The sequence below is a fragment of the Arvicanthis niloticus genome, chromosome 25, assembly GCF_011762505.2.
Source record: "Arvicanthis niloticus isolate mArvNil1 chromosome 25, mArvNil1.pat.X, whole genome shotgun sequence".
NCBI classification, from domain to species: Eukaryota; Metazoa; Chordata; class Mammalia; order Rodentia; family Muridae; genus Arvicanthis; species Arvicanthis niloticus.
In genome coordinates this window covers 29469074-29482908 of record NC_133433.1, presented here as the reverse complement: position 1 = coordinate 29482908, position 13835 = coordinate 29469074, and the positions used below count along the sequence as shown (strand labels likewise).

Here is a 13835-nt window from a genome sequence, read left to right as displayed (position 1 = left end):
CTATCTGTGTGGACCTAAGGTCCACTCCACGGGAGAGAACTCATGCCTGGTGCTGTAAAACCAGGTTCATAGCCAGTGAGGGCATGCATTCTAGAAGAGAGCGGTATGCTTTCTATGCATTCTAAATACTTCTCTGTATATCCAAAGGTAAGTGTAGCTCTCACTCCCCATCAAAGCATCTTTTTATAATAGGTGGAGACCATTATAGAGAGATCTACAACTGGTCAAATGTAGAGAATAAGTCACTAGGTGATGCCCAGCTACAACTGATACAACTGCAGTGGATGCAGCCTAATGCTCACAGGAAAACAAAACAAAACTTCAAAAGAGAATGTAGAAAGGTTGTGAGAGCCAGAGGCCCAGGATAGCTCCTGTTTGATAGTAGCTCCTATACGTAACAACGGGAACGCACCCATGAACTCTCAACAATATGGTTGTCTGAACAAGACCACCAGGAAGTCAACGCTAGTTGACATGCCAACAGGAACAGAGGAAATTCCCCATGGTCCTACACCCAGATGAAGAGCTATAGGAGGCCAATGACTTCTGAGAACAGGGAGAACCAGCTTCCTCCATGGATGAGTTCTGATATAGATTGTCCAGTTCCAAATGGTCAGCCCTGGACACGCAAGCAAAGCAAATAGATTCAATCGGTTATACACACACATGTGTGCATCTATGCAACACATATTTATACATGTACAACTGTAATAATTGCAGAGGTCATGTGCTTGGGAGGGAGACACAGGAGAACTTGCTGGGAGGCAGGAGTGAAGTAGATTCCTGCTCATGTATGAAGCTCTCAAAAGTTAAATAAATATAAGCACAGGAAACAAAAAGCCCATGGTCCAACTTCCCCCAGCAAAGGAAGTAATCAAGATTTACCTGGTTGGTAGAAATCGGGTGACAGCTCTCTGGCCATAGCCCTCGCTATATCGCACTCCTGGCGAGCAGCCAGTGCAGCTTGGTCGGCAGCATCAGCTTTCGCTCTGGCATGTGCAGTCCTGCATGGGTATAAAAAGGCTGGTCAGCAGAGAAGGCATTGCATTAATTACCTATGGACAAGCAAACCTCGATCTAGGGAGAGAAATTTTAATTATGATCACGGCCTGACACTTGCAAGAACAACTTTTAGTCATATTACTGAGACCTCAGCAACAGCCATAACACAGACGAGTTGTCCCACCCAGTCTTGCTTTCTAAGGGAAAAGAAAATCATGAACAAGATCTCTATTGATGAGCCACCAGCCTGGGAACACGCTTGGAGGGACACATGGCTCCAGCTGTATATGTAGTAGAGGATGGCCTTGTCAGGAATAGGTGAGGGAGGATGGCCTTGGTCCCATGAAGGCTGGATACCCCAGTATGGGGGAATTCAAGGGTGGAGAGGGGGAGTGTGTGGATGGGTGGGAGTATACCCTCATAGAAGTAGGAGGAGGGGGAACAGGATAAGGGGTTTCTGGAGCAGGGGATGGGATAATATCCGAAATATAAATAAATAAAATATCCAATAAAAAATTTGTCACTTGAAAACAAAAACAAAACGAAACAAGGTCTCTACAATTGGACACTGTCTGTCAGAACTCAGTGGACCAACCTTTCTGCTAATTTTGCATCCTATTCCCCCAACTCCAAAAGACAACCAACTAGGATTGGTTGAGTAGGATTTGACCATATGAATTAGCTGTGTGTTCACTACTAAATTCCACTGGTAGACCTGAGTAAGAATCTGACTGAGAAAAGTTTGCCCAATGGCAGAAATGAACAGAACTGATACCATTAGTGCTGGCTGATTCCTATGCATCAAACCCCTTTGCTGTGGTTATTTCAGGCATCAGCATCAGCCACTGGACATTCTGCTGGGAAAAGGCCTAGCGCATCACAGGTTTTCACCAGTGTGCCCTGGAAAGCTATCCACTTACCTGATTAATTTAAATGAGAACTCATTTGGGTGTGTATGTGTTGGGTTGCTAGTAGGAGTGTGAAGAGGTCAGAGAACAACTTGTGGGAACTGGTTCACATTCTACAGTGTGGCTTCTGAAGACTGAACTCAGACCATGGAGTTGCTCTTACATACTGAGCCATCTCCCTGGCCTTGTCTTTGCCTAATTTTGTTAGATCTTGAATTTATTTATTTTTATTTTATTTTATTTTATTTTATTTTATTTTATTTTATTTTATTTTATTTTATTTTGAATGAAACAGAAAGGAGCCAGTGAAACAGAGCTGGTAAGGACTGAATGAATCTTTTGGTCTTCTATCCCCTCCATGGTCCATCCTCATACATTAAAATTTTCACCTGTTAGAGGGGAGAACAAGTATTGGGCTTCCTGGGCTGGGTTAATAGCCCAGTTAGTAATGTACTTGTCCTGCAAGCACAAAGATCTGAGTTTAATCCCCCAAAGTGCACATTAAAAAAGTAAAGAAAAGCCAGGTGTAGTGGAGTGCTGGGGAGGTGGAAACAAGCAGATACCTGGGACTCACCAAGTTCCAGTCTGGTGAGAGACCCTGTCTCAAGAATGAGGGGTGCATGTTTCCTTTGCCTGTTTTCTAAAGAGACAGAAAGAAACAAAGCATGGAGTTGGATAGGCAGGGAGTTGGGGAGGATCTGAGAGGACATGAAAGAGGAAAAACCATCATCAGAATATACTGTATGAAAAGAATTATTTTCAATTTAAAAAATGAAGTGGACAGTGCCTACCTCAGAGTGCTCAACAGAGAAAACTGTCCTTTTTGTCTCCACATGTACAAGAACACTTGAACACACACGGCCACCTGTATGCACAGACATGTGCACACATATACAAGAATTGAGCTTGTGACAGTGAGATAGCTCAACACTTGCTTCCAAGGCTGACTAACAAAGGGAGTTTGGGTCCCCAAACCCATATAGAGCAAGAGAACTACCTCCCACAATACATGATCTGACTTCATGGATGATGGGTTACACACACACAGATAGAATTGAAAAAAAAAAAAAGGCTTCTTAAGGATAGGCCAAACAGAATGTGAAGGTGTGTGTGTGTGTGTGTGTGTGTGTGTGTGTGTGTGTGTGTGTGTGTGTATGAGAGAGAGACAGAGAGAGAGAGACAGAGAGAGAGAAAATATATTGGGTTGTGTATATATATGTGTGTGTGTGTCTATTTTCCAAATTCGAGACTTGTTCAGTTGGTGTTTCAATGGCTAGCATGTACACCTACTCTCATGCCTTTGTAGAAATTCTATTATATTTTACCAGCACCAGGCAAGACTGCAGATAACTAGTAGTAAAAGTTTAAGGAAAGTCTGAAAGCAGTGCACTCACTCATCTCAGACAGTAGGGGAGCGTGATCCATAGCACTATGCCCCAGCAGGTCTTTGAGGAGACACAAATGGCAGCTGGAGATGATCAAGAGTCTGATTCCCCAGGCTAAACCACCAGAATTAAAATGGGAAGGCGGGGTCTGATCTGAGACCAGGGTACTAGCTAGCAAGGGGCCCCACTCTCAACTTTCTCCACTCACCCTCTTTTATCCTGGACTCTCATGGACTCATCTCACTTCTATCTAGAACCTAGCTGGGCCCAGAGATCTGTAACTTTGCAAATACTATGGTCTTTTACCTTCTGTCCTTTGCTGCAAACCCAGGGCGCAGACACAGTATTTACTGAGAGCCTAACTTACATATAAATGAATGATGATTCCTTAGGAATATCTGGGCTACCACTTAAAAATAACTGAACTAAAGAGTATATTGTATGAAAAAAGTCTATTTTCAATAAAAAATTAGTACACCATGAAACTATAGGAATGGTAAAGAGAGCATGGTTGTCAGGGTTCATTCAGTAGGGAGAGGAACAGGTAGAGTGGAGGGTGTGTCTCGGGGAGAGGAACAACCCCATGTGACATTGCAGTAATACAATACATGTGCCAAAGTTTGTAGGATATACATAATCAGGGGTGTATGCTAACATGAGCAGTGACATTTACTTGCTGAAGTATGGGCACTTACGTGAGTGAGTAAAGGATGTTACTGTTGATACATCAACATTACTTCATCACTTACATCAAATTTACCCAAGATGCCAGACAAGGAAGCTGCATGAGGGCCCAAGGTGGGGAGAAAATGTGTGTAAGAGCACTACAGTCTCTGGTCAACTAAAAACTGCCTTAAAAAGAATCTATTAAAAGCACAGCAATTACAAGACCGAACAGGTTGTATTTATATATTTAGGAAAACTGTATGTATAATTGTGTATATTTATTTACATGTATCCTCTATACATGCATGCATACATACATACATACATACATACAACAAAGAAAAAGAACCATGTACTTGAGAACAAGGTAGATACATGGTATGAACTAGAAGGAACAAAAGGAGAGAGGGAAATTACATAATTATAACTTCTAAAGCAAAAAGTATTAAAACGGATGGATCATCTTCCACATACCAGGGAGTTATTTTTGTATCATGTGAGATATTTCTGGTTGTTTCTGTCTATGTGCATTATTAATTTGAGGTGAAAATAAAAAGCAAGAGTTTAAGAGGACACATCCTAAGATGCCTGGCTGCAGTGACCTTGTAAGACACCATCCTTGTTGATTTGAGGGAGGGGGGATTGCGTCTGATTCTAGGCTCGAGAACCAGTCTACAGACCCTGTTCACATTCTTTCAGCTTCTCACTTCTTTTTTTTTCTTCCCCAGAATGATTTTCCATTTTATCTGCTATTCTTAGCTAGAGCCTAATTATGTCTAGGTACCATAATTAATGAAGCTTTAAGAGTACAGCCATGATCCCTTATAATGTGATTTCCTAGCATTTCAGTAAATCTATAAAACTAAACAACATATTTTGATACATCTGCAACACTTTGGTCAAGCCAAATATGATGGAATATTATCTCTATATTGTCTTATATTATCTCTTATATTATTCTATATCTTATATTATCTCTATATTGTCAAACTGGAGAGTAGACTACAGCTTACCTTTCCTGTCAACACATCTTGGAAGTTCAGAGTCAATGAAGCTGCACTCACTACTCTTTTACCTAACTTACTTTTTCACTTACTCTTTCCTGAAGATCCAGACAGACAGACTCTTTCTGTCAAACTGAGCTACAGTGTCTGTCAGTCAGGACTACTTACAGCTGGCCAGATGAGCAAGACCACATCGACACCTGTACCCAGAGACACTGCTTGACAACTTCTGGTGGTTCTAACCATGAGAAATGGAGTACATTCAATCTTCCTGGGGTCAAGGTCACTGGCATGGTTAGACTTTGAAGATTACCCTGGTTTGTGTGTGAACTCATTTATTTAAGTCCTAGGGCTAGTTCCAAACCTACAAATGGCTGGTCAGACTTGCTGCTGTCCCTGGGGTCAGGGTCAGAACACTCAGTCTGAGGAAATCAGCTGAAGGTACTTAGCACTGGTTCCTAGCAGAGCTGGTTGTACGGAAACACACAGACATTTACAGAGACAGACAGACAGACACACATATACACACTAGATCCTTTTTATTTCCAAAGACCCCTGATATATACAAGGCATTGGCTCTTTACAGTTTCAATCTGCACACACTATTACCACACATTTTCCTCAGTGATATAATTACAAAGTAACTGAGAAGTCACACCCATAACTGAGGTGACAGCCACTGACCTTTTAGGATGTCACTTCTGCAAGTCTACCATGCTTTAACTTTAGGACGAACCCTTAAAAACAAGAGTGATTCCTTTTTGTAAGTCTACAGTGCTTTATCTCTAGATTAAGAACAAGAGCAAGTTCTGGATGCAGAGACCTGGTGGCTGGCTTGCTTCCTCTCTTGGACACAGCCACACGAATAGCCAGAACTTTCAGATGCTATGTATTGTTTGTAGTCAGAGTAATTATAAACTAATTTTCCAATCAGCAACTTGAGTTCTAAAGTCACTTTACTCTGAAGGAAATAACTGTTTCCTCAATATTCTTAAACTTTTAAAAGAATTCAATTATGAGATGTTCCTTAAATATAACGATGCTTTTACAAAAAGTACGTTCAACTGTTGTCTCCTTTGACTCAGTATTCACTCTTCTAAGGAACACACATGGCCCTTAGATGCCTACTCCACTGCAGGCTTTTACAGAAAGAGCTGATATATCTCTAAAGGTTGAGTCCAGAAGGAAACATGATTTTGCTAAAGGTGAAACTATCTTTGATGTTTACCAAGTTGCTACTTCTATATTTCATCCATTTTCTTCCCAACAATAAAGTGCTTTGAAAATACACTGCTTTAAAAAAAAATGTTTTATATAGTAAATCATGGGACTCTTAAAACTTGATGGTAAAGGCCACCATCTGATAGGTTCACGGTCTGTCCTTGAGATTTTCTATGACATCCAAATGTCTAAAGAATATTATTATTCAGGTAATTTAAAAACAGGAGAAACTAGCCATGGAAACCAAGTGCTAGTTCAGAACTTCACTGCTCTGCCAGATGCTAGACTCAAAAGTGCTTGCCTCTCTTGGGGGCTGCTTTGGCAGAGCCAGACTTTCCAGTTCTCCCCAACTAACACCTGAACATATTCTAATTCCTTCTGATTCTCTTGGAATTGCCTGGCAATAACAAAAAATTACTTCTTGGGCTGTAGCATTATGGGTGATAAATGCAAAAGAAAAATGACCTGTTGGCCTGTCTTTTGGACTGTGACATTATTCATTTATGTGAGACCTAGATTTGAGAAAACTAATTATCTCATGCAGACAGTTATAGGACTTGCAAAGAAGAAATTAGTCTGTGGAGCAAGGAATACTCTGGTTAGGGACAGGAAGCAACTGGTTCTGCAGACTTAAGTAAAATTGGGGGCTTCATTCTGAGGCACTCTCACCAACCAAGCAAGCAAATCATGTTTCATTCTTGATTTGGTCCTCCAGTAAGACTGGTCCAGCAAGACTCAGCACATACTTCCTTGGAAGAGCAAGTTTCCATCTCTTATACTCTTGCTAATTGTCACAGACAATGAGGATTTCAATCTAGAATGGACAGGACCCTGCCGCTGTCCCACTCTGGTTCAGAAGACCACGTCTGAGTTGTCTTCCACCTATGAGTTCTTGAACGTTAATGTTCTCCTCCATAAAAGATCATAAAAACCAACAAATAAAACAGAACAAGACCCACAATGGTAACTTCAGGACTGAGTTCTTAGCCTGTTATTTTAAAAACAAACAATTTAACAGTGAATCATTAATTTAGCAACTTCCTTTTACCTGAAAGTAATAGCAAGTTATTTATATATAACATGGGACATGAAAGGGCATGATATTGAGCTCTTTAAATATAACATGGACATGAAGGGGCATGGTACTGTTAGTGAAGACTGCTATTTAATACTTCTAGGGCTTAAACCTTTGCACAATGTGTTAGAAAAAAATGAGGCTTTGAAAGCATTTAGAGTTAACACTTAGGCCAAATCCTTTCAGAGCCTCAAGTGATCCTTGTCAATGAGATCACGAGTGAGAGTACATTTTGTATTTGAGAAGTGTCTACACACTGCAGTAGTTAGTATCATACCCCTGGCTTCTGCTCATGAGGGATGGTGGGGGAGCCAAGGTCCATCTGAAAACTGTTTACAAATCTTTGACAAAATGCTTTCCATTCTGTCTCCATTGTCCATTTTATAAGGAGCCAGGGGATACAATACTCTTACTGTTTAGTGGCAGGAACAATCCTAGTATCAGACAACCCAAACAACATCATCTGCTGTTTTTCTTTTTGTTAAAGCTACCAGGAAACTCGGAGTAAGAATACTTAGTCCACACACACACAGTTATATAGTTGTAGGGCTCTAACTGGACTCCCCATGCCAGGAATTCTGGTATGAACGTAACTGGTCACCATGTCCCATAGACGGTTCCTATAAGCTGGCAGGATGTATAAGCAAAACAGCCAATACCTCGATCAATAAACTGATGTCTTACTAAAGTTTCTCAACTTTGGCCCCACTGTGTGCTATTGCCCTGGGTAATGATTTGGGGGGTGGGAGAATCTTAGAGTCTACTCTTCAGTCTTCATTTTTAAGATTCCTTTTTCTCTATCTAGAACACTTTAAACCTTAGAAAAATAAATCCTCATTACTAAGTCCTTTAAACTTTATTCTCTAATATTTGCTTAAAGACTTAATGAGTTGAAAGACTACATACATTTGTTTTCATCTATTTGTTTGCTTCTGTGAACCTGTATGTGCACATGTCATGCTATCCTTGTGGAGGCAGTGAAAACTCTGTGGAGTTGTTTCTCTTTTGTCATATTTGTACCAGGGATGAAACTCAAGCTGTAGGGTTCTGCAGCAGGCATCTTTACCTACTGAGCCATCTCAGCTGCACCATGAAAGACTCTACGATTTTACAGCCAGGCCAAAGAACCACTCTAATTCTTCTCTGGACTACGTTACATCTTTTACTTTGTTTTTGTTGCTAGAGACTGAACCCAGGGCTTTGTATAAGCCAGGCAAGTGCCTTACCACTAAGCTATTTATCTTTTCATATAGTGTGTTGCTTATATAGTCTAAGCTGGCCTTCAACTCACAATCAAGTGCTGGGTTATAGCTATATTTTGCCATGCTTGGTTTGCTTAAAATTTATTTTGTGATGTTTACCTTAAGATTTATCTCTAGAAATCTTATAGAATAAATTAGGATGTTTTATTTTTAAAATTGTTTGTGGAGAAAAGTCCTTTTAATGAGGGCTGCTCAAATTCAAAAACATGGTTATTAAGTAAGATTAAAACACACCTTTAACCTGTAACTACCCGTAATCGATTAGTTCAAGGAAATTATAGCAAATCCAAAACTGATGCTGGTATACAAACTATGTAGTCATTCCTGCAGCTCAACAAAAGAAAGGTACAAACTGCCAGCAAACACATGTAAAGATGCTTAGAATAATTAAACATGGTGAAAATGTCATGAAAAGCAAAATGAGATAGCCCAGCTCAAACTCATTCAGTATGTGTTTATGATACACCAGTTCTACAAGCAAGGTCTCAATCCTTTTAATAGAAAGTCACCCATGTATCAAGGGACAAATTAAAAAAAAGTAGCAAATAATACAAGCATATTGCTCAGCTTTTAAGAAAAAAAATGTGTACATGTGTTACTTATGGGTAAACCCAGAGGATCTTAAACTAAATGAAATATATCACAAAACAAGTTTTATATGTGGTACATACAATAGACAAATGTGTTGAAAGAAAATGAAGGTGATCCCTGGGGGGGCTGGAGGGAGGGAGAGACAATGGGGAAGGGTGTATCAGGGCAGTGCTTTAATTTTTCAACACTGAAGACTTGTGGGGACTGGCCTTATGACAGTATGACTGAATGCTATACTCAATAAGGCTTGCATTATAAATCCTTTATAATTAAGAAGAAAATCAGGGATTGGGTAGTATCTACAGAGATACAGAGAATCCAATATGTCTAGAAAAGGCAAGAAGAAAACCCAAGGAGGTTTTCTTCTTAGTTGAGAAGTCGCTGTGCTAATCCCAGCCATAGCTAAAGAAGTTTCCTTCTTTAGATGGGAAAAACTCTTTAGTAGATAGTTCAGGGAAGATACTGCAAAGATTTGAAACATACCCATTCGGCTATCATTTAACAGAAATCCTGGCATGAAGACTGCCTTCAAAAATATTAGTGGATGGAAAGATGGGTGAGGACAGCAACATCCTAGATAACCCTGAGATTTGCAATTAGGTGTCCAGATGCATGACTTCACTACTGAAAGACATCCTGTAGAAGGTGGTGTCAAGCCATGCTTTAGAAAGCAGATATTTACACAACAAGCATTTATAGTTAAAAATACAGAGCTATGATGCAAACTCGAGGTCTAAGTTATAACAGCAGCATGAAGACTATGAGGGGTTCAAAGACTTATGGCTGGACCCAACAAAAAGTGAATCAAAAAGCTGAGGTCTGAGCTCAGAGTCACCTAGGGACCCGTGGAATAAAGAATAGTATAATGGACAGGTTAGATGGTGAATTTCCAAGGGAGTCCCTCAAGGTTCTCGGTAAATACTGCACATATTTCAGGAAGAGACTGGGCCAGAGGCAAATCTGTCTTTTCCCTGGGATAGCTTTAGTTTAGCCTGGGTGACTGATTAATGTGCACACTCTGTACCAAGTGTGGACAGACTTATAGGGTGGAATGGTCTGTTAACCCAGCATGTGCTGGGAAGAGGGAGGGCTGAGCATAGGAAGCAGAGGAAGCAGATGTGGGCCACATACTAGAGACTTTTGACCCAGAAAGGAAGAAAGAAATTTGGACAATAACCAGAGGAATTAGCTGGGTCAAGGGGAAAGATGACTTGCTCACATTTTACAAAATGAGACCTATTAGGAGGTAGGTAGAGAGATGTTTAATGAACAGGAGAAAATGAAGACAGTCTAAGATGACACGGAGAGTCATACCATACAAGAGGTGAGAAGATGCAGGAAAAATCTATTAATCAACACTATTTTTTTTTAATGGCTCTAAGGTTTAAAGAGAGTTTGTTCCTTGGGCTTTGGAACTGGAACCAGACTTAGTCTCTCACCCATTTATCTTGTATTAGCCATGTCTCTATTTCTTTACTTTTTCTGACAGGTAGGCAAGATTATCTCAGAATTGCTGTGAAATCAAGGTTGAGCTATTTGTACTCTCAAAATTAATCCAGTATACTTAGAATGTAAGTGCCTCTTATTCCATTCTGCAGAAAAGAAGGGACAGTGGGGAGAATCAGGGCAGTTAAAAAGGTGAAGATTTGTGTTGACGTAATTATTTAAAACTGCATCACCCAATCTGGCTTGTAGTTACAGAGCTGCCATGTTCCCCACTAGCCTAGACCTGAGATCACAAGCGAAGGCAGTGTGCTGCTCGGCTCAGGCTGCCCTCTCAGGTGGCCAGAGACACTGGCCCTGCCATGAGATGCCAGCATGGGGGATGGCTCTGCTAATTTTCCATGCTGTCTCCACAAGGCTGGACTGAGCCCAGACCATCCCGCCATCCACATGGCACCCGGTAGAAAAGGAGACTTTAATGCTTAGATTATCCAATAGCTTTTATAGTTGGTAATGCTCAATAACAAGATGCCACACAATTTGAGGTATAACCCAATACCCAACCTAGATATTACAACTACCTTAGATTGCTAGAGACACATGTACATCCGTCACCATCTTCCCCTCTCTCTCATCCTCTCCTCCAGCTCCTTTTCTTCCTTCCTTCTCTTCCTCTCCTTACACCTCCTCTTCCTCTCCTTACTCCTGCCACCTTAGCTCCTCCCAACTTGTGGGGAAAATATGCCTCTACAGATTTGGAATCGGCACTTTATAAAATGTTAGCATTGCTGAGCAAGTCTAAAAAAAAAAAAAAAAAAAAAAAAGACCTCAGGTAAATGGAATTTTTCATCTCAAGCAGGACTTCCTTGGGAGAAGCAGAGAAGGCAAAGATGGTCTTTGAAGCAGAGACTTGTGACAGAAAATATGGAATAGGATGGAACTCACCCTAGCGCCCTGGACAGGAGAACCTGTTCCTAGTTAAGAGCTGCTGCTCTGCCAGAGACAGCAGGGGCTATGGTAAACTACTTGATGAATAGCAAAGTCATATAAATACAGACAGTTTGGGGTGTTTTTTTCAGTTGATTACAATACAGCTCCTGTCCTTTCCTGGTACATTTTGTAGAGGTAGTCTTATTCTGAATGTGGCTTTCTTGTGAAGGTGTTATTTTTAAGTTGAAGTTCAAATTATCAGTCACTAGGCATTTCGAAAAGGTGAACTAAATTATTTTTTAAAATGAGTGCATATTTCATCAAATCAAACTATACAGAATCATTAAAACAATCTCTCTTTGGCATTTTATGGAAACATCTGGATATATCTGGTAAAGTACCTGGCAACCTTCAGAACTTAGGTAATCATTGAGAATTAAAAGTGTAAACACCATTTGTATTTCTATGCCAGTGATCTGTTTCTCATTCCTTTCTGATAGTGCACTGATAGTACAAGTTAAAGGGTGGCTAAGAATGAGAGCAATTTAAGATGACATAGGTCAGGAATACAGGCTGGTAGCTGAGATATTTGGTCAGTGACAAACTGACCAAGTGATCAGTTCACAATGGACCTATTGCCTACGTATTCCCATTAATGCTCTGCATGCATACTCTGCAGCGCTCAAATAATGTATAACATTTATACATTAAAACATCTCTAGGTTGGGAAATGACTTGACAGGTAAAGTGTAAGCATGAGGACCAGAGTTGCACTCCACTCGCAGTACTGTGTAAATGCTGGGAGCAGTGGTGGCCCACCGGGTAACTCTAGCTTCAGAAGTCGGTTTGGCTGCTAGGAGTCATGAGTAGCTAGTCAGACTGGCCAAATCAGGGAACCCTGGGTTTAAGTGAAAAGACTCTTTCTTAATTGATAAGATGGAGATCAATCAAGAATATATCTTGGGTCTAGGGAGATGTCCCAGCAGTTAAGAGTACTTGGTACTTTTTCAGAAGTCCTGAATTCAATTCACAGACTCCACACCTGCAGCTCCAGCTCTAGAAGCCAAACCTTATGGTGTTTAAGGACGAAAGTAAGCACTTGCATTAGCACACTCTTACATTCTCTCACACACTGCCCTCACTTTTAAAATAATAAATTAACCCATCACTTGGGAGATAAAGAGAGACAGAGCTCTATGAATTTGAGGTAGCCTGGTCTACACAGTGAATTCCAGGACAGCCAGTTACATAGCAAGACGGTGTCTCACCCCCATACCAATAATGATGATGATGATGATGATGATGACAACTATATAGTGTAAACAAAGCTTTTAATATGAAAGATAGCCAACATCTACCTAGGACCTCACTTTACTCTTTCAAAATGATACAAATGATTGAGAACATCTCCTTGAACACACAGTTCAAACATTCTCTTAGCTAATAAAACACCAATTTCCTATTTCCCTATTTTCTATCTGAAATGGCTCTCTAAACATTCCAAGGGTCCAGTTTCCAGTTTAGTTGGTTCCATTGAGATAGGAACAGTGAAGGGACCAGTTCTCCTGAGCATCTGGTGCTTCAAGTATGAACACAAGCTATTGGAATTAGTTACATAAAACATTTATTTTGCATTTTAAGCCCCCAGTGTTTCAAGACATGAATTTTGAAGTTGCAGAACTTATTGAAAGGTTGCTTTGTGAACAGTTACCAAACATGTGTATATGACTGTTCTCTCACCAACAGGTTATTAATTAATTAATTAATTAATTTTACTTTACATTTCCTGGTAGGCACTAAAGTTCTGTTATTTCTATTTCACACCTAATCTGTGAAAAGGGATCATGCAGCAGTTTAACCAAGATGTCCTTGACAATATTTGCTTTAAAATGCCAGCCTTTTGGTTTTAAAACAATGCTCCAAACTTGTCTTACCAGACATACTTAGAAACACACTTGGAACTTGGAAGGGCATGTGAGAGTTGTGGCCCAGACACCAGATAATTAATTTTCCTTCTGTTGAGAACTGAGACATGGAGGGGCTAAAAAATGTATTCATTCACCCAAGTAGGGACAGTAGCATGCCCAGCGAGTTGCCATCAGGACTTCTAATGTGAGTCCAGTCTCTGGGACCTACATGAGAGAAGAAGAGATGCAACCCTCCTCCAGAATAAATGTAATGAGAAATTCACCCAGCTCCCCAGTCAAAGGAATGGGCTAGATCCAGGTCTTTTAACCCTTAGAAGGAAGACTAGTTAGTACCTCGTGAAACAGATTTCTATATTAGCTTAACAAAGTTTACACTTACTGTACCCTCCTGTTACTTACACATTTTTCTTTCTGATTTAT

The 13835-nt window shown here is 40.3% G+C and overlaps 1 protein-coding gene across 3 annotated transcripts in view; it reads right to left on the bottom strand.

The window, feature by feature from the left end:
* Jph1 (junctophilin 1) overlaps positions 1–13835 on the bottom strand; it is an 81153-nt gene that overhangs the window by 19544 nt on the left and 47774 nt on the right. For all 3 annotated transcript variants that reach the window (XM_076924292.1, XM_076924293.1, XM_076924294.1), the window contains exon 3: positions 886–1004. In XM_076924292.1, the coding sequence (XP_076780407.1) occupies positions 886–1004 (119 nt within the window). The remainder of the gene's footprint in view (positions 1–885; positions 1005–13835) is intronic.